The sequence below is a fragment of the Oreochromis niloticus genome, linkage group LG14, assembly GCF_001858045.2.
Source record: "Oreochromis niloticus isolate F11D_XX linkage group LG14, O_niloticus_UMD_NMBU, whole genome shotgun sequence".
NCBI classification, from domain to species: Eukaryota; Metazoa; Chordata; class Actinopteri; order Cichliformes; family Cichlidae; genus Oreochromis; species Oreochromis niloticus.
The window spans coordinates 17,237,750-17,259,655 of record NC_031979.2 but is presented as its reverse complement, the minus strand read 5'-3'; the positions used below and the strand labels follow the sequence as shown (position 1 = coordinate 17,259,655).

At 38.7% G+C, this 21,906-nt stretch overlaps 2 protein-coding genes across 2 annotated transcripts; one reads left to right on the top strand and one right to left on the bottom strand.

Annotated features, from left to right (window-relative positions):
- Positions 1–204: 204 nt before the first annotated feature.
- Positions 205–12,055, top strand: naalad2 (N-acetylated alpha-linked acidic dipeptidase 2). Its single transcript, XM_003441651.4, has 20 exons — positions 205–406; positions 962–1,067; positions 1,566–1,752; positions 3,480–3,581; positions 3,665–3,790; positions 3,993–4,073; positions 4,225–4,330; positions 5,130–5,223; positions 5,394–5,489; positions 5,957–6,042; positions 6,930–7,049; positions 7,129–7,211; positions 7,287–7,350; positions 7,446–7,513; positions 7,614–7,705; positions 8,676–8,766; positions 9,103–9,367; positions 9,475–9,556; positions 9,710–9,802; positions 11,229–12,055. The coding sequence occupies exons 1-20, from the start codon at positions 325–327 to the stop codon at positions 11,416–11,418; spliced, it is 2,214 nt and encodes a 737-aa protein (XP_003441699.1). The 5' UTR covers positions 205–324; the 3' UTR covers positions 11,419–12,055.
- Positions 11,608–17,406, bottom strand: chordc1a (cysteine and histidine-rich domain (CHORD) containing 1a). The gene is made up of 10 exons (XM_013269386.3): positions 17,357–17,406; positions 17,076–17,133; positions 15,220–15,383; positions 14,672–14,775; positions 14,524–14,582; positions 13,911–13,981; positions 13,684–13,789; positions 13,198–13,317; positions 13,035–13,097; positions 11,608–12,808 (listed from the first exon to the last, which is right to left on the bottom strand). The coding sequence occupies exons 1-10, from the start codon at positions 17,404–17,406 to the stop codon at positions 12,662–12,664; spliced, it is 942 nt and encodes a 313-aa protein (XP_013124840.2). The 3' UTR covers positions 11,608–12,661.
- Between the last annotated feature and the right edge of the window lie 4,500 nt (positions 17,407–21,906).

Below are 21,906 nucleotides of genomic sequence, written 5' to 3'. Positions count from 1 at the left end.
AGTATCCAGAGTGGCTATCTTGTTTTATACTGAGTAATAACTGAGTCAGCACTGGAACAGCCAAGGTGCACGACACGGCAATCAGCTCACGGGCAAAGCCAAGTATTAATGACTAGTTTCTTCTTTGCATTCCTGTCCAAGTTTTCACTCACCGCCTCTTTCAGTCAGCCACCACACTCCCTCCCTCTCTGTGTATCACACTCCACCTCACTCTGCCATTCCCCTGCTGTGCACTCCTCAAACAAATTACTCTCTATCGTTATCTCTGCCTCGTAGAGTCAGTTGTGTCCGCGTGTGGAAAAGTTGGAGCCGTGCAGTTCTAAAATGAGGAAAGAGAGCAGGTGGATTCGGTGGATCAAGTGGATTGTGATTGTGACAGTTTTGTTTTTGCTGGGCTTTTGCATAGGTAAGCGTGAAAACCCAACCCTAGCTTTATCTGCGTACTGACTGATATTGCCTGTGTGCTTTTCTGTTTATTTTTAATGAAGTCTCTAATGGCATTGAGGGAACAACAGCATAGCTGTCCTGGATATGAGTATTAATGAAGAAACCAGAGAGAGTTAACTAAATGACTTAAATAAATACACTGTTTAAGGACATAAAGCTTTTCTCTAAAATGATTCATGTGAACTGTTTAAAGTACTTAGTGCCATTTGTGATGGCACAGTTTTGAGAGCTTGAGTGTCACCACACTGACAGATTTGACATCTTTGTGCTCACAGCAGGTTAACACTCACTCCATAAACCCATCAAACCTTAGAATATAACACTGCCAACCCTTTGTTAAGCACCAGTACAGCCACTAGAGTCCATCCATAGCCTGCTGTTTCCTCTTTAAAATAACAATTTTAAACACAAAATAACAAAAAGTAGTGTGTGTGATAGCAATTTTCTTCTTAGGAGAAGTGATGCCATTGCAACTCACTCAGTGCTTGTTTGTGCTCTGTTTGTCTATGTGTAGGCTGGTTTGCAAAGCCTTCAAACACACAAAACCACAAGGATTCCAGCCATTACCTGAAGGATTTTCTGGGGGAAATGAAGGCAGATAAGATCAGAGAACATCTCAGGTAAAAAGTGATCACCAGTATACTGAATCTGTTGTGTAGCTCTGTATTGCAGTGGTCTCTATTGGAGGAGATAGATATGTTTAACAGTTTTGTCCACCTCTGTTCCAATGTTTTTAGTCGCACAGCAGTGCGAGTCATGACACTGACATCCCACTGACTCACCCAAATCTAACATGGTGTGCCAGGTGGTTTGTTGAGACCTCTGAGGACTCCAGCAAAGTGAACTGAAATCATGCTGGTTACTAAATATTTAGTTTTGATTTTAATTGTGGAGTCTAGTGTTGATCCAAAGAACCTGAAGGTGAACTATAGCAACATGAACTGTTTCAGTTAAGTGAAAACATCTGGGCATGTGCATCAAGTTGCGTTCAAGTGAAATCATGTATCAGCCTTGAATGCATGTAATAATTTTCTTTACATTTATTTTTTATGTATTCAGTTCAAAGTGCTATTCTCCACATAACAGTGCCACTGTAACCATCAGCATCCTCTCCACAGGAAATTTACACAACTTCCTCACCTGGCAGGCACAGAGCAGAACCTGAAGTATGCGGAGCAGATCATGAAAGAGTGGCAGATGTTTGGATTAGACTCAGTGGAGATGGTGCCATATGATGTCCTCTTGTCCTATCCCAATGAGTCACAACCAAATTACATCTCAATTGTTGATCACCTTGGCAATGAGGTACAGTATGCTGGAAAAATGTGTACTGAAAGTGCATGTTGATGCAACATTGATTCCAAAAGACAGCATGCAAATTGTTGTACAACCTTTCTATATGATGCATACCTCTACTTGTGTCTGGTGCAATATTTTCTGCTCTGAGTTTTTATCGCATTCGGATGGAAGTCATGGTTATGTCATTGCATAATCTGTAAAACAACCATTTTCATGTCTTGTGTTCAGATAGTGAAACCACTTTGGATTTATTTGTAGTTCACACAGTGGGAAACATTTAGTGACACTAATCCATTTCACCACCTCAAGAATTAAAAGCCTCTTGTGATTTTCCCATGCATTTGAACATTCAGACCTCTTACTACTTCTCACTGTATCTGGAGAGGTAACAAAGTTGCTGACTGCATGTAGAGATGACACACAGTAACATATTACTTCAACCCCCCTCTCCTCTCCTCCCCCACCCTTCTGATAGTCTTCACCACAGAAATGCAAGACTTACTTGTTTGAGTCCAAGGTCCTTTTAAGGTCTCGGTGTGAGATAAACCTCTGTGTCTGATAATGATACAACACAGAAAAACAGTATTAGTGCACTGTCATATATCAGCTGGTTGGGATGCATTAAGGAGTTTAAAAGCAATCAGAGCAGCTAAATGTCTGAAGCCTGGAAATTATTTCAGGAAGTCAGCTTGAGCTGTATTTCATCACACAGATGTAGCATGCCCCCCAAATGTTTTTTAAAACTCAGATGAGAAAAGAAGAAGTTTAGTGTTTGGAATTTTACTTGAAAAGAAACTTCAAATCTTAAAAATAGTTTCTCAGTATTGTAACTGATCAGTTAACCTCAATTTATAAAGTGGCTTTGGCTATCAGATGTAGTTAAATTAAAACAGTGTTTCCCTCCAATGCAGTGCCAGTACCTTTAATGTGTACTTAAATACAGTGCTGCACATGTTAGAACACTTATGACAGGGAGATCAATGGGAATAATTGAGATTTATACACCAGAGTGAACGACTGTCAGTTAACCTTGTCACATATATGAATCCCACCTTGTATGATCTGAAGTTTAATTTTATATACCTGACATAATCTTCTTCAGTGTGATCTGAAGTTCCTGCAATATGCTGCATGTAACTGGAGTGGAAAAAACTACTGCTATTTTGTGTCTTAGTGAGTGTAACTCCATGCTTTAGGAACTGAACTCTGTGTGACTTCAGGGAAAGCTGTATCTCTATGTTTATATGGTGACTTCACACAGCAGACTGGCCTTTAAGGGAGGCTGTAAGACATTTAATAGGCAGTATAATGGAAAGCTTGCTGAATGTTTTAAAAACGCTCAACTCTGTGGGGATCTGTGTGTAGTAGGTAGGCTGGTCACATTTGACAGAGGTGCTTCACACCATAACAAGCAGGAGTCGTGTGGTCCTGTGCTCTATATAAGTAAGGACCCAAAAGCGTCCAGTTTATACTGTCATCCTTTATTTTCTGCTGTTGGTGTATTTGCTTATGGTATACATCAAAGGGAGGCATCTGCTTCTGTGTTGGTTAACTCTGCTCTTTTTCTAGATGCTTTGCAATCTAGTCCAGACAACCATTGTCGTGTGTTTTTGCTTTTTGACAAGATCAAAGCTGAATTCACAGCTGACCAGCTTCTGATGGAAGCGAGGAAAGAGTTTCATCAGTTGTTTTAATCCAGTTTGGTTTTGCCTCGTCTGTCTTTACTTTCTCAGATTTTTAACACTTCCTTGGCTGAGCCGGTTCCACAGGGTTATGAAGATATTTCCAACATCGTACCTCCATACAGTGCTTTTTCTGCCAAAGGACAGCCTGAGGTAAACGAACATGTGTACACACGAACAATTATAATATTAAAACAGGCACCTGAGGCCTTTGCTTCTTGTTTGTTTCTCTTCAGGGGGACCTGGTGTATGTCAACTATGGTCGCACAGAAGACTTTTCTCAGTTACAAAGGGTGATGGGCATCAATGTGACAGGGAAGATTGTCATTGTCAGATATGGAAAAATATTCAGAGGCAATAAGGTAAGAAAAGTGTTTTTCCTGGTAAATTTCAAAATATGCCAAAAATGTTTAAATTCTCACTCATCCTTAAGCGATTAATGCACTCTGTCAATGTCACATCAGTCATGTGATTATGTGATGACTGGTTGAGAACAAACATGACACCTTTTCTTCAAAATGACCCACAGCTCCCTCTCTCCCTCTCACCCTGTCTGTCTGCCAGGTGAAGAACGCCGTGTTAGCTGGAGCAAAAGGGATCATTATGTTCTCAGACCCAGCAGATTACTGGGCTGATGGAATCCAGGTGGGAATTTTAAAAAGCCACAATGCAGTGACAGTATCTACAAACAACTGCAATTAATTTGTGATTAACCTTTTCTTCACTCACAGTCTGACCACTGGCACGTCAAGACAAAAATGTAAGAATTAGCATTTTAAAATTTGTTTACTTGCAGCCCTACCCCGACGGCTGGAACCTACCTGGCAGAGGAGCTCAGAGAGGAAATGTTCTCAACCTGAATGGAGCAGGAGACCCGCTCACACCAGGGTACCCTGCTAAAGGTGGTCGCTGCCATGTGCTAGAGTCTGTACTCTCATCATGAGCATGGATGTCATAGTAATTTGGGGCTTTTAATGGTTTCTTTGAAGCACCTTTAATGACTTTAAAGAAGAAGAATTAGGTATACAAGTTTTAAGTGATCTTGAATTTTCTCTAATTCACACAGTTACTCAAACTTTTACATACAGGGTCAGAAGTATTTAATATATTAACTGTTGCGTAAGTTAGAGCCTGACTAGAAACTTTTGGTAGTCATCAACAAGTTTCTGCCATATTTATGACTGGATAATTGACCACTTTCTTATCAGAACTGATCAAGTTCAGTTAAATTAGTTGGTTTCCTGGTATGGGCTATGCTTAAAGGCAGAGTCTATGCCAAGAAATCAACCAATATCGAACCAGAATTACACCAGAAAGATGTTGATGGCCACCAAAAGCATCTGGTCGAGGGCCAACTTGCTAAGAAATATTTAGCCAAATATTAGTGGGGATGTATATATACTTTTGACCCTATGTGTATAATTTTGAGTCTATGATTAGATTACATTAGATTACATTAGATTAGATTAGATTAGATTAGCGAAAATCCAAGATATTTTAAAACTTGTGCACACAGTTCTTTTTTGTTAAAGTCAATAAAGATTTTGTGCAATCATTCCACCCTGAAAAAAGAACAGTTCAAAGCAATCATTCAAAGCCCCAAATTACCATGATATTTATGCCCATGAAGACTGTAAGTAAACTTCTGACCACTATTCTACATAGAGTTTACCTAACAGCATAGAGTTTCCTCTCCTGCAGAATACACCTACAGATTCAGCCCAGAGGATGGAGTAGGACTTCCCAACATCCCTGTGCATCCAATTGGCTTCCACGACGCTATTCTTCTTCTGAAGTACGAATATTTTTTTTTCTTTTCAAACACTTGGTAATAATGACCAATTTATTAGAGCATTGTTTTCACTTTCACTTCCATCTGGAATTTAAGGTAACAAATGATACATTTCACCGGGGGCCCCTGGATGAAATTGCTAGTGAATTTGTAAATAATTTTTCATGTTACAGTAACATGGGAGGAGAGATTCCACCCAACAATTGGAAGGGAGCTCTGAACGTCTCCTATAGGATTGGCCCAGGCTTTACAGATGACTTTAAGAGCCAGTAAGTTCTTGTCTAAAGCTTAAATCCTTCACATTTTCATAATAAACCTCTTTCCTCTCCTGCTGGCTGTTATTCCTCTGCCACTTCAGTCCAGTCTCCAGTCTGTTTTTAGTGTTTGTCTCCTCTTTTTGTTGCTCTCGTTCACATTCCGTGACCCAGTGGCATCAAGCCAACTGAAATACAATGGAGGCCTTTGTACCGCCTGTGTGTGAGAGACATAATTAAACGCACACAACAAATCAAATCAGCTGTTCCTAGCAGACCTAAATTTTGAGCAGTTTAAAGTTGTTCTGAGGCCATTCATCATAAAACAAACTTAGATAATAGCATTTTGTGTGTGTTAAAACTTATACCCCAGACCTGATCCCCAAGTTTTTGCACTAGTCATTTCCTGTTAAATTATTTTGGCCTGTTTGTGTCTTAATACCTTTGCGTGTATCACTCATTCCTCAATCTGCCTCTCTCAGGAAGGTGCGTATGAACATCCACACTAACAACCAGGTAACCAGAATCTACAACGTCATTGGAAAGATTAGAGGAGCTCAGGAGCCAGGTACCAGAAACCCTTCATTCTGCATCACACAATTAGCATTAACGTGCAGACCGCAGCGTGCATACTGTTACGGGTTCGAAATTGAGGATGAGAGTAAAACAATGATAGTCCAGAAGAGGTCGTTCAAACAATTGATTTTAATGCACGCAGCGTGGAGAGGTGCAAACTGCAAAACAGTTGTACATCTCTGCCCAAAATACACTCTAGATTGCTTTTATAACATCAGGGTATTGTAACGCCCCTTCTTGCGTTTACAAGCACATAATTTGCATGTACAGAACATTCATGTATTTTAAGAATTAAATGCAAACACAGAGGTTCCTCTTTCTGGCATCCTTTTCCGAATATGGTGATGATCTAAGGCCTTTGAGGTCACCATGGACTGGACATCCTGCTGTCACCTGTAACTAGGCAAACTCAAATACCACAAGAAGCTGAATACATTCAGGCCTTTGCTCAGCTACTATTGTACTGTAACAATATACTCAGCATATGAGTTTTGATATATATATTTAACTCAATCCTTTTAAAGTAGTTATAACTGCACCTGTAATAAACATGTTAATATTTGATTATGATAACCCCTATAATATAAATTATAACATAATGCCAGCAGCTTCAATAAACGCTTTGATGAATGATAATTAATACAATGTTAAGGATGGTGGTTATATACAGTTCAGCAGTAAACTAATTTCTTTAAATATTACAATACACAAACAAATTCGATGTCTGCATACAGTACGATATATAGGAATGAAAATACAGCTTGATTTTTGTTTGTCTGTTCAGAGACATTAAAACCTCTTAGTGTCTTAGGAAACAGTGTCTTAGTGTCTTTTTATTTAACATCTCTTGCTACATGTACTGTTGGTGGGTTTGTGTAGACAGGTATGTGATTCTCGGAGGGCACCGCGATGCCTGGGTGTTTGGAGGAATCGATCCCATGTCTGGCGCAGCAGTGGTCCATGAAACTGTCAGGAGTGCTGGCAGGCTGCTAAGTACAGGTATGATTTTCCCAGTGAGTGAATGAAATAATTACTGTATTAATACTCAGGATTCATTCACATCTGTTTGTGTGTGTAGGCTGGAGGCCAAGGAGGACTATAATATTTGCCAGCTGGGATGCAGAGGAGTTTGGACTGCTGGGATCTACAGAATGGGCAGAGGTACCGTATATGCAAATGTACACACATGCTATCTAAAACACACACAGAATGACCTCACTTCACCCTCCTCGTCAGGATAATGCCAGGCTTCTGCAGGAGAGAGCTGTGGCCTACATCAATGCAGACTCTGCAATAGAGGGTGAGAATGTTTTTCTGTGCACATATTGAAAAAAAACTTAGTGCCAGGTTGTTTATGGTTTTATTTGTATGTGTGCATGTCTTTTTAAACTCCAGGTATGTACACTCTGAGGGTTGACTGCACTCCATCACTGCATACTTTGGCGTATGACATCACGAAGCAGGTGGGCAGATTTAAACTACCACAGATCTAAGTATATGATGCTTGTACAAGCATCCTCTTCTGTCGACCCTGAGGTCATCTGTTTTTATGTTTTGGAGCAGATACCCAGTCCAGAAGAAGGAGAAGAGGGAGTGTCTCTGTACGAGAGCTGGCATAAGAGGGACAACTGGACAAATGACCGTGATGCACCCAGGTAGAAAGCTACAAAGTTAGACAAAATAGGATAATAAGCATTATTATTGATAAGCAACAGTAAAAAATGTTGCCATTTGGGCACATTGTGTTGGTGTCAGATGGGCTGGTCTGAGTATTTCAGAAACTGCTGATCTACTGGGATTTTCCCACACAACCATCTCTAGGGTTTACAGAGGATGGTCCCAAAAAGAGAAAATATGTACTGAGCAGCAGTTCTCTGGGAGAAAGTGCCTTGTTGATTGCAGGGGTCAGAGGCGAATGACTGCTTCCAGCTGACAGGAAGGCTACAGTTACTCAGAGAACCATTTTTTACAACCAAGGAATGCAGAAGATTCACAATAAATGAATTTTTAAAGAAGATGGTCTACGGCAGAAGAAGACCACACCAGATGTGAGTCATGTTAGCTAACAACATGGGGTCACCAAAATTGGACAATAGAAGATTGGAAGAACGTTTGCTGGTCTGATGAGTCTAAATTTGGCTGTTTGGATGGATGGTAGGGTCAGAAGTTGGTATTAAAAACATGAAATCGTGGATTGATCTGGCCTTTTGTGAACATTTCAGGCTGGTGATGATGTAATTATGTGGGGGACATTATTTTTCACTTTGGGGTCTTCAGTACCAACAGAGCATCGTTTAAACACCACAGTCTACCTGAGTATTGTTTCTGATCATGCTAATAAAAAAGGGATTCTGACGGTTGATTCCAGAAAGATAACACTCCATGTTAGAAAGCAACTTTTTCTGAAGACAGAAGGTCAAACTGAATACTTTGCAAAGTGTATCTTATAAAACATCCAACGAGTGCATATACATTCTACTTAAAAACCAATATCTATTCAGTCTAGTCTTTTAGTGTTTTGACCACTAAAACTTGTGGTCAAAACACTGAACTTTTAGTTAAATTTTGAATGTGAAGAGTCTCGCTCATTTTTCACTTATATGGCTCAATCCTGGTGTTTCGTAGGATCAGTAAACTTGGGTCAGGCAGTGATTTCGAGGCCTATTTTATCCGTCTGGGAATTGCTTCAGGCCGAGCTCGATACACCAAGAACGCGGTGAGACATGCTGCACTCCCACATTTATCCATATAGTTGTTTTTATCACAATTAAGGTATATTGCTATGTGCTTTTGCTGTATTCAAGTGTAAGCCTTTGTATATCCAGAGTTCTTTATATTTGCATTTTTATTTTCTACTACAATGTAAATCTACTGTGTTTTATTCAAGATCGATGTTATTGAAAGTTTGGCTTCTGTCTTTACCAAAGGGTGGAGTATCTTAGTGAGAATAAGAGGCGAATAAGAATAAGAGACTGAAGGGTCTTTATTGTAGAGGTTAAGTAACTGTGAGCAAACATGGACTCATGGTGAAGTATTTCATGTGTCCATTCAGAAAACAGAGCGCTACAGTAGCTATCCAGTCTATCACAGTGTGTATGAAACCTTCGAGATCGTGGAGAAGTTCTACGACCCCTCGTTTAAGAGGCTTCAGGCGGTGGCCCAGGTGAGAGGTGCACTCATCTTCCTGTTGGCTGACTCCCAGCTGCTCCCTCTGGATGTTAATGAGTATGCAGATTCACTGAGGAAATATGCACAGAGCATAGCACAGCTGGCCCAGAAGAACTTGAGGGCGATGGTGATGTATAAGGTGTCATTTGGTGAGTTATGGTCACTATTAATATAATAATGTCATGACCCAAAGATTGCAGAACTGCTGTCACAGTATATGTGGTGCACACTTTTTAATTTTATCTATTTTCTCCAGATTCCCTCTTTTCTGCAGTCGAGAACTTCACTGTTGCAGCCAGGGATTTCCACGAGCGCCTTCAGACTCTCAACAAAGCGGAGTACGAATTGTGTTTAACGCGTTAAAAGTTTCAGGCATCTTAAACAAATGCTTCACTATACTTATCCGCATGTTTCCACTTTATACATTCCTTGAAATGTGTCTCGAGACACCTCAGATGGAGGTGTAATAGTATGTTTTTGTGTATGTGCAGTCCTCTTCAGCTACGGATCATGAACGATCAGCTTATGTACTTGGAGAGAGCCTTTATAGACCCTCTGGGCTTACCTGGCAGACCTTTCTACAGGTTAGTTTCTCACAAACATACACAAAAAACATTTTTCTATTCTTTTGTATTGTTTTACAGCTACACCTCAGTATACTGCCCATTAGTTAGCAGCATGGACTGAGTTAGCATTATTATGAGCAGTAAGATTGATCTAAATTAATTCATTTTTAAAAAATTTAAAAAATTTTGCAAAAACATGTCTGTAGCTTTGTATTATTCTTTGAGAATACCTGGACAGGTGGAGGCAATGCTCTGGAGAGAAGAGGAATGATGGAGAAGATTTAAGCATGTAGTGAAAGAGGGCATGCAGTGAGGTGGTGTGACAGATGAGGATACTAGAGATGGAGTCAGATGGAGGCAGATGATCTGCTGTTGTCACCCCTAAAGGGAGCAGCCAAAAGAAGATTTCTTAAAACTAATACATCACAAAGCAGTAGTCTGTGCAGTAGCAACGTTTTTAACTTGCAGCTTCTCAAGATTGAGCAGCCTTGTTAGTGTTGTCACCACCTTACTATGGCTGCTTAGGACAGAATGGTTTATTTCTTTGGTTTACATTTACAAGGCATAACATGTGAAACTATAAAGCATTAAACTGAGAAAACGGCTATTATGAGAAAAGTGTAACACTCATTGTATCTCATTGGTCTTTCTGGGATGTCCACTTCACCCTCTATTTCTGTCAGTTAATTTGAATTTAAACATAGTGCAGCTCAGCTCTATGGTTTACCGATCCAGTCTCAAAGTACACTTTGGGATGGGCTCCTATGTCATATGAGTCTCCAATAAAACACTGGTGCTACTGGGTACCTCACAAGACAGATAATCTTTAAAACTGCTTTGTCTGCGGTCCTTGTCACTGAATATATTCTGTATATTCTGTATGCATATTCTCTATGCTGTACAGTAGAAAATTTTACTCTTTTCTAAATGTGATATTTTAAACCCAAGACTAGCCAAGTTTACCTTGGTTTAGTCATCCTATGTGTGCATTTAACAGTAAAAAGAAAATTCTAAATGGCACAAATACTGTGTAGTAGCTTCTAGATTTTTTTAGAAGTGTTTATTCTGTCATGTGATGTTTTCATGCAGACAGCTGTCACTCTTTTTATAAACGTTCGTAATTATATTTTAATAATTACACGATAACTACAGAGTCCTTTCAGACTCTACAGTGTCCTTCAGACTCTTAAACTGGCTCCTAAAACAGATTTTAAATATTATTTTGATCCTTTTAAATTGTATGCATGACTGCTTCTCAGATTTATACATTTGAAAACACAGCTGACTGTGAGAGGCACTAGATGTAAAGACTCTTGTCCTCTTTACTTGTTCCCCCTCTTGAGCTTCTTTTTTTCAGAAATAGCAGAAGTATTTTTCTTGAAATACCAGTGAGTGCATTCCCCTAACAATACACTTCCATTTAATTCATCTCTTCTATTTTCAGGCATGTGATTTTTGCTCCCAGCAGCCACAATAAATATGCAGGGGAGTCTTTCCCTGGGATCTATGATGCTTTATTTGACATTGAGAACTCAGCTGACCCAGCAAAGGCCTGGGAGGAAGTCAAGCGTCAGATCAGCATAGCAGCTTTCACTGTCCATGCTGCTGCCATGACCCTCACACCACCTGCATGAAGACAATATAAAAATATATACTTAATTTGACAATTATAACATTTCCAGTTCAACACAGATGGGAGTCCATGTTTATTTGGATGTTTTCCAGAACACCTAGACCTGAAGAACAATGAGAAATGCTTCATCAGACCTTGAGAAATCTTTGTACTTTCTGTTTTATGATGTGGCTCCATAAATAAATCTGGGTTTTTTTTAATGTTTTGTAATAATATTTGGGGTTACAAGTCCACTCAACTCGCCAAACGTGGACACAAAAATCACTGATTTTAGTTATGCACTCAGATTTTTTTGACAAATTTACTCAAATGAAAGGTACACAGCAAAGTTTATTGGATGATAAAACGATCTCATGTTTTAGAAACACTGTCAAACATTTATCCTATGTTTAAAATGCTGAGCTGTCAAAGTTATGACATACAAGGAATGACATTACGAGGCAATGAAGCCTAGACATTCGAACAACAGTTATAAAAAAAAAAAAAAAAAAAAAGCTTAAGTGACAATCAGGTGTTCCGGCTCCCAGGAAAAGTTACAGTGTAAAGGCAAAAATATGACAATAATTTCACAAATAATAATAACAAAATATAATCCATACAATTAGGGTGAATAAATCTGATACTGTGTTAACTGGAAACAACATTGGTGTTCTTACATTCATAAATATGTTTTGTGAGGTTGTGTGGTTTTTGTATAAGGACACTTAAAGAGAATGCATAGAAATAACACATGAATTACATATTGTGGAGGCTGACAACAACACATACTCATTAGAGAAAAATGTCTTGATGCATGCTCAATCATCCAGGTAAGGAAATCCAGTGGGAGAAACATTTCGAGTCACTCATCCAAGTGACTTGAAATATTTCTGACATCTGAAAACGCTACATCCAGATGAACAGAATCAACTTTTTGGGATTAGAGAAAAATATCAAAGAGATAACTTAAGACTAAAATTGATTCATCCATGTGACTAGATAAACGAGCTGCCTAACCACAGTTATATTCCTTAAGCCTTCATTAAAGCTACAGTACGTTGCCAGTGTTAGTGCCTGTATCAGACTTGTGCGAGGTTTGAGATTTCATCTGTTTACTTCTAATAAAGGGTCTGACATTACACATTTGATTCAAAAGGAGGTCAAGTGCAAGAAATCAGATTTGCCACAGTGACACTACTGAAGGGAAGGACACGGGCGACAAAAGACTAAAGAGGGGAACAAGCTGGAAGTGAGGTCCGAGTGTGCTATGTGTGCTTGGTGTCCTCCTGTTCCTGATTCTGTGGGAGGGAAGGCAGGTCCAGACGGGCCCATGTGATTGGTTCATCCTTCTTAAGAGACACCTCCATCTTAGAAGCCATCAGGTTCACCGCACTGTTTTTTACCTCCACAGCCTGATAGGATCAAGAAAAGGGACGGTGTCTTTTAGGTTTTTAATTCTATTTTATATCGTTACTACCACTGGAGGGCGCCAAAGGCCTAACTTTCCAAAAGCATATGCTGCTTTATTAATATTAATCATTTAACAATAGTCAAAGTAAAATCAACAGTGATCATGCAATACAGCTTAATATGAAAATGCAAACAAAGTTCATAATGAAATACAAGGTGGTCACTTACCCCCCATAAAATGATCTTCTTTTCAAACTCTTTATCTCCTTCAAACACTACACGAATGTTCACCTGGGACAATCGGAAAATTACTTATTACTAACATTAGTCATAATTAGAGATATGATGGGGTGTATGTGTGAGAGGTAGAACATGACTTTGTGGTTTTTACCGTGGTGCTGTTGGCCTCGACATAACTGAGCTCTGGCAAGGAGTTCTTTGCATAGATGGAGATGATAACTTGACTGCCGGTCTGGTGCCAGTCAAATCTACACGGCATCACCTTCATCGCCTGGAGATAGAGAGAGTCAGAGAAAGACAAGATGATCATCATCAGGAAACTATAACATTTGTTAATTACACTATGACAAGAATGGGACATTTCAGTGGCTACAAGATGAGAAAAAAAAGGCTTCTTCTGCCTTACACTACTCACAACATTTCCATTGACATTAAATATAATTCCCTTTAAGAAAATGCAAGTATGTTAATGTTTTTACTGAAGGAAAATTAAAGAGGGGATTGAACAGGACACAAATGCCCTTTCTCTGCATGCAATACATAAGTCATGAACTGGAGTGAAGATCTGTGTGTTGATTATAATAATGTGCTCTTATATTTGTATATTTTTGCACTTTGATCTAATTCCCTAACAGACCTGATTGTTTTTCTTCCAGAGGTGGCTTCCTGTAGTGCAGCCCTGCTGGGACAGAAAGTTGTTGAAGTCTGATGTTTTCCTCCTGCAGCAGCTCCAGTACTTCATACTGCAGAAATATAGACAAATATAGCGTTATAATCAGTCAATCAAAAGCACCTCCACAATAAAATAACCCGAATGAACACCTTGCTAAATGTAATTGGACAGCGTGTTGCACGTCTTCTTACCCCTCATGGAAAATTGGAACTCCAGGGTGGTGAGTGCAGACTTCCTCATCACTTGCTGGTCCAAAGTAAGACTGTTATAGAACAGTCAGTCAGAAATCATGTAACTGTCATAACAACCTTTTTTTTTTTTAAATCATCAATTACCATTAAAAACAATATTTCAAAACACATTATAGAGAAGAATAGAAGAAAGAAAACTACGTTTATAGTAAGATATAACTGCCTAAAATATACACTGCACATATATGATGATGACTTGTCAATCACAAGGTAGCTACATTATAAACATGGCCTTCTTTATTGTCAGTTTTCCTAAAAAGGGGATTATCATTTACAAAAACATCGTGTTACATGAACTTTAAGACAATAGACTCATCGGTAAGTATACACAACTATACAAGTCACCACCTGGTGGCCATTAAAAAGAATGCAGGTTTAAGGTATTCCCACATCGGCTTCACTTCTCGGATCCAGAAACTTCTTTCCCATCCAACCATCTTTTCTGGTCTATGTATATAATAGAATTTCTAAGTTGAAAAACCTAAACTTTTTGATTAAACTGACACATAAAAATCACTTTAGACTCTGCCTGGCAGAAAAATCTGCAGCATACCTTAGAGCATCCTCCATTTTTACAAGAAGTACCAATCTTCACCTCCTCTCCCTCTTCCTCTGTGCAGAAAAAGAAAGACAGCTTAGTTTTCAAAAACCATTTACACTTTTTTAACTCTCTGCAATAACATCTAAATCTGTGTGTGTACCTTTGTTTTCAGGATATTTAGGGCCATTAAGGTTGAGTTTTTCAAGAGCCTGTTTCAGTGAAGGGGACACCTTTTGCTGTAATCTGACCAGCGGTGTCTCATCTCTGAAATAAATAAACACACTCAAACAAAGTGTAAATGATTCATTATCAACACAGCAGATAGGCATTTAAGTTTAGTATCCCTGAATTCACATATTTGCACCAATTAGTTTACATGACAGCAACGTCATTCAAAACTTTACAGGCTCTTGATATGCCTGAAAATATGTATACAAATGACAAGAATGTAATTTTTTTGTTTAATAGTTTGGACTGTGAGATTCTCTTCAAAAGAACTGTGACCAATCAGCTTTGATTAAAGATGAAACCTGTCAGATAGCCACCAATTACAAGTACTAGTCAACCAGCAGTTTATATTTCTGTATTATTCATCTGAATCAATTCCTTTACAGGAAGTTAGTTTTGGGAATAAGGAAACCAAAAACAGCTGCAGGAGGGACTCTTTGCTCTGCAAATTAGAGATGACAGAGAAACAAATTTGCCGACCTTGGTCTGTGGACCTGCTCCTGTGGTTTAGGAGCTTGAATGATGTAAGGGTCTCCTCGAGGTTTCAGCTCCTCTCCGATCTCCTTCTTCTTTCCTGACGTCTTCACCTTTGGCTGCACTGCCTCTGCTGGTTTCTCACTGTTGTGGGGCCCCCGGCTGCAGCCCTTTTATACACACAAAGGGCGAATACAGGATTTTTAAGACTGATCTGAATAAAAATCCGATTTCTTTTTCCTTTTCCTTTCAGGCAGACAAACATAAAAAGATTTCTATAACATTTGTTATACATCGTTATACATGAGACCTTAGTAAGATAATATGATAATGCAGTTTGTTTTTAAACTTGTTTCAGTATCACAGCAAATTGCAGATTACTTGTTTACAATTTGCCTGACTGCTCGGATCAGCTCAGAGTGTACTATGAAGTGAGATTAATCGGTTAGCAAGCTCTGCTGACTTTAAAAATCAAAGTTTTATGTGCCACTAAAGTAGTTTTTTTTTTAACCTGGTAATTTATCCTGTTGTGGTTTAAAATTGTCTGGAAGGACCACAATTTGACTGATTCTTTCAATTAGAACATATTTTAAGTGCAACACAGACTCTCTGCTGGTGAAATGTTTCATAACTGCAAGTTGTTAAACTGTACCTTCCTGAATGAAGTTCAAATTGTGAGCTGCATTGTCACTGGAATATGCATCTTAATTTGGTGATGCAGAAACTATATAAATGCTGTTTTACTAGAGTCTAATCTGATGTTGAGTCTCTTTTATATTGCTGGAATTGCAGCTACTAGAACACAGAACAAACACCAGGAATACCTGCTCAGTCAATAAAATTAATCTCACTTTGATCTGCTGACAAACTAAAGTGATTTCCACATCTCTTTTATTAGGCTGCGGAACAGTAACCTCTACTGTTTAAATGTATCAGGTTCAAAGTTTTAGAACACTACTAAGCACCCACTTCGTGAGGACTATAAAGCAGCACTAAATACTAAAATATTAAGTTGAACTTGAATCCCCAGATTGAGTTTCGGCAGCATTACTCTCATTTTATTTGCAATAGTGTTGCAATTTACTGTTGTATTGTTTATGTTCTTTATAGATTTTTATGACCATTTTGTCATCATAATCATCATCTGATAACATTTCCATTTGGAGTAGGTGGCACTCACAGGGATCATTTGGTGGGGAAAACAAAGCATAAGACATTCAGACAATGTAAAACATTTTTTTTTTACATTAGTGTGCTCAAAACCTGAAGCAGAAAGCCCTGCTTAACAGAAAAAAATTGAAAACCACCATTGTGATACTTGTTAAGTTTTGTCGAGCCAGCTAAGGCAAAGAAGAAAAAAAAGGCTCCTGTTTAACTTTATTCATAGTATGCATCCCTGGTTTTTTGTGTTTTTGGTATCTAAACACGTGCATTAGAGGGAGGTTGGAGAGTGCCCTCTGGTGAACAAACTATGCAACATCAACATTCAAACCAATAGGGCTTTGGAGTTGACGTCACTGGAGGTGGGCCACGCCCCCTTTCCGCCATGACAGTAGGCTAGACACAGGATACAGCTTCAGCTATGGTTCGTACGTGTTGTGTTATCAGTTGCAACGTTTGATCACACGATCGTGAAGGCAAGAAGCTGGATAATGGGCTCTCTTTTCATCGTTTTTCAACCTGGAGGCAACGTGAGGGATCCCATGTATCCGATATTACTAAACAAAGACGTCAGCTAATTACGATTATTGACCGAATATCGATGCTTCGGTTTAGAAGTTGGTTGGGTTCGACACCAAAGCATGACAGAAAAAAATGGATCAAACTGAACAGTGTTGCAATTTTCTGTTAACTGTACTCACTTTAATACTCAGGAAGTCTGAGAAGTCTGTGGTTCCCCCTTTTGCAGCAGGACCAACCCTGTAACAGAGACAAAGTACTTAAAACACAACAGCAAACCTTTTCTCTCTGTATTTGCACCATGCATCACAACCATCCTTATTTAAACAACAACTGTTGCTAAAGTTGCCCTTTTCTAACAGTTGTAAGTAAAAAATGACCATGAATACAGCAGGCTAATGCAGAATCAACGCCCCATGTATGCATTTAGCATACAGTATCATAGGGGCTGACCCCAGCTTACCTTGAGAGCATCATGAAACACGGGTACCCCCGGATGGAAGAGGCAAGCATCTGTGTGTGCAGAAAAAGATATGAGAAAACAACATTCCACGCAGTTTGCTGCATCGGCTTGTTCAATTTATAACAAAGCTACCAAAGTCATAATGAAAGCAAAGCACCAAGCATTGATATTTTTAAACGTCCTTTAGGTATTATGTTTACTGATCAAATGATGAATGATTTCCATTAATAAAATTGCACTGCTATCTGACAGCTAAAATATAAAGTAACAGCAAACCAAATTTTTACTGTGACAGACCAAAAAATGAATGGGCAATGATTTAATCGTAGATACCTAAAAATTCAAAACTGAACAAAAGTCGCTAATGACCACCTGACCACCAGCAATGAGTAAAGTTAGCAGACGGAAATGTCCTGTTAAGAAATAAATATATATTCTTAATGCTTATTTGCTGATTATATTGTTTTATGTATTTTAGTAATGAAGGCTTGTAAAGCAAGGCCACTTTTGACTCACAAACTAAGTGCTCAGCCAGACTGAAAAACAGGAAGTCCGTGTGCAGCTGTACAAGCATATTAATAAATACAGGGAGTGCAGAATTATTAGGCAAATGAGTATTTTGTCCACATCATCCTCTTCATGCATGTTGTCTTACTCCAAGCTGTATAGGCTCGAAAGCCTACTACCAATTAAGCATATTAGGTGATGTGCATCTCTGTAATGAGAAGGGGTGTGGTCTGATGACATCAACACCCTATATCAGGTGTGCATAATTATTAGGCAACTTCCTTTCCTTTGGCAAAATGGGTCAAAAGAAGGACTTGACAGGCTCAGAAAAGTCAAAAATAGTGAGATATCTTGCAGAGGGATGCAGCAGTCTTAAAATTGCAAAGCTTCTGAAGCGTGATCATCGAACGATCAAGCGTTTCATTCAAAATAGTCGACAGGGTCGCAAGAAGCGTGTGGAAAAACCAAGGCACAAAATAACTGCCCATGAACCGAGAAAAGTCAAGCATGCAGCTGCCAAGATGCCACTTGATGCCACCAGTTTGGCCATATTTCAGAGCTGCAACATCACTGGAGTGCCCAAAAGCACAAGTTGTGCAATACTCAGAGACATGGCCAAGGTAAGAAAGGCTGAAAGACGACCACCACTGAACAAGACACACAAGCTGAAACGTCAAGACTGGGCCAAGAAATATCTCAAGACTGATTTTTCTAAGGTTTTATGGACTGATGAAATGAGAGTGAGTCTTGATGGGCCAGATGGATGGGCCCGTGGCTGGATTGGTAAAGGGCAGAGAGCTCCAGTCCGACTCAGACGCCAGCAAGGTGGAGGTGGAGTACTGGTTTGGGCTGGTATCATCAAAGATGAGCTTGTGGGGCCTTTTCGGGTTGAGGATGGAGTCAAGCTCAACTCCCAGTCCTACTGCCAGTTTCTGGAAGACACCTTCTTCAAGCAGTGGTACAGGAAGAAGTCTGCATCCTTCAAGAAAAACATGATTTTCATGCAGGACAATGCTCCATCACATGCGTCCAAGTACTCCACAGCGTGGCTGGCAAGAAAGGGTATAAAAGAAGAAAAACTAATGACATGGCCTCCTTGTTCACCTGATCTGAACCCCATTGAGAACCTGTGGTCCATCATCAAATGTGAGATTTACAAGGAGGGAAAACAGTACACCTCTCTGAACAGTGTCTGGGAGGCTGTGGTTGCTGCTACACGCAATGTTGATGGTGAACAGATCAAAACACTGACAGAATCCATGGATGGCAGGCTTTTGAGTGTCCTTGCAAAGAAAGGTGGCTATATTGGTCGCTGATTTGTTTTTGTTTTGTTTTTGAATGTCAGAAATGTATATTTGTGAATGTGGAGATGTTATATTGGTTTCACTGGTAAAAATAAATAATTGAAATGGGTATATATTTGTTTTTTGTTAAGTTGCCTAATAATTATGCACAGTAATAGTCACCTGCACACACAGATATCCCCCTAAAATAGCTAAAACTAAAAACAAACTAAAAACTACTTCCAAAAACATTCAGCTTTGATATTAATGAGTTTTTTGGGTTCATTGAGAACATGGTTGTTGTTCAATAATAAAATTATTCCTCAAAAATACAACTTGCCTAATAATTCTGTACTCCCTGTACAGGAAGCTAGACAGAAAAAGGAAGCTACTGACATATAAGGAGTTGTTTGTATCAAAACTGTGTGACATGCTGCAAAATATATAGCAAGACGGGGTGCTGATGCCCCAGACTTGAGCTGATGTCTGTGTGCTCAGTCTCCATTTTCCGGAAAATGTAAAATTAAAGATCATTTTTTGAGTTAGACCACTTTGAGCCGTGTTTTTCTTCGCCGTTAAAAGAATACAAAGAACTGAATTCAATAGTCCGAAGGTGCTTTCGAGAAGTTTCGCGCACTGTCGAGCCACATAGCGTTACAGTTAAAGGAGAAGAGATACTGAAAATGTTTGTGGTTTCTTTGGACACGTCTGTGACGGGGGGCGGGGACAACTCCATATCTTAATCCGAACTGCCCTTTTATTATTTATTTAGTATTATCAAAAGATAATATTAATATTTTGAATACTGAAAGAATGTATTTTATCCACGAGGTTCAGTTGTACACCTGAGTCTTGTTCTTGTATGCTGTGCCATGCATTTATGGAGTGGCTGTTTGATTTCTCCAATGTAGAGGTCACAGCAATCCTCATTGCACTGCTTATGTTAGGCTGCTCAGCTGAGCTGAGTTTTGTCCTTAACCCTATAATGCAATTTGTATCATATTTGCTACATGTGTTTCTAAGACCTGTATCTCATCAACATGATCAATACTTGCCATAATTCCAAAATGTTATGTTTTTTTTTCTAAAATTAACATTGTTGTTAACAAAATGGTTGTATACAAAAACATATAATAAATATATAATAAAAATATATCATACACAGCATGATATAACAAAAAATATATGTGGATTTTGTTATAAGAGTTAGTAAACATCGCAGTTCCAAAAAAAATCAGAATTTTATGGCTATTTTTTGATGGGTTTGGTTTTATAGGTTTAAGATAAACCAGTCATAGTGTGTCATAGTGTATGACTGGGTCTGAAGTGCATCATGATTTCCTCGGACAAACCTTGCTACATAATGGATATAAGTCAGGGCCATGCAGAGACGTTTAAAGGAGCGGGTGCTCAAAGTTAAAAAGGGGCACACTAAACCAGGCTGAATAACAACAACACACATTCATCAAGAATCTAATATGGGATTGCATCATACTACATCACTGCTGTGAGGTGGCCTTGTTGTCTTCCTCCTTCATCTCCTCATCTCATCTATCACTCTCCGCTTGCTGTCCATCTGAGAACAAGGCACAATTTGCTATTGCAATAAACTATTATTTAATTATCTACACTTAACAACTCTTACACTTAATCTATAATAAAATGATGACTGAAAAATGTTATAGAAGCAAAACATTCCAGTTGTGCTTATTATTATTTTTATACTGGAATACCGCTCCAACAACTGGTACATGTGTTAATGTTACCTGTACTCTTTCTAATCCAGCTGGTGAGGGATCCACTGCCTTTAGTAGCCTCACACAGCTCCTTTTGTCACTGTTTCCTCCTCATCTCCTAACCAGGCATGTCTGGACAATGTTATATATAATGAGTAATAATTTAAAAAATCTATACACATAAAACACACACACACACACACACAGTGATATTTTAGACCTTCTTCAGAATACTATTTAATTGTCCACACTTAAAAACTCTCGCACCTAATCCATAATAAAGTAATGATAGAAAATGTTATAGAAACATCCTTACGAGGCATGTCTGGACTGTGTTATATCATGAGTAATAATTTTAAAAAATCTATATACATAAAACACACACACACACACAGTGACATTTTAGACCATCTTGAGAATACAGTATATACTGTGGACACAAGTTTGCATCATGGTGCTGATCCAGAATCCTTCCCTTATTATTTATTCCTAGTGCTATAATAATAAAGTAAAAAGAATACAAAAATAAATAATAAATATAAAATAATGTATGTTTGACTATCCACTCTGTACAGGCAGAAAGTTTATTAAATGTTTAAACTGTAGAGATACAATAATTTTACTGCTGTAAAATGAGCATTTTGTCATATTTAAAATATACATCTAATATAATCTGTTTCTTAACATATGTTCTTTAAATTACAGTGTGTTTTTTATATATCACAATAATAATAATCCATAATTATGTGGATATGCACATTACATCGTTTTTAGTGAAATATAAGCCCGCCTGAAAGGCAGGAAAAGCCCTGTAACTTACTTTAAAACTAAATATGTTCACTAAAACCACCATTACCTAGTTAGCCAAGCAGCTATGACCAGCACTACTTGTGCAGTTAATAAAAGGACAGGTAATGTTTGTCGCGCTGTTACACACACAGCACGCTCATTTGTTTCGTCAGTTGCCACAAGACCGCTTACCAACGTGTACATAATAAGCTAATACTCCTGTGTGCTATAGACT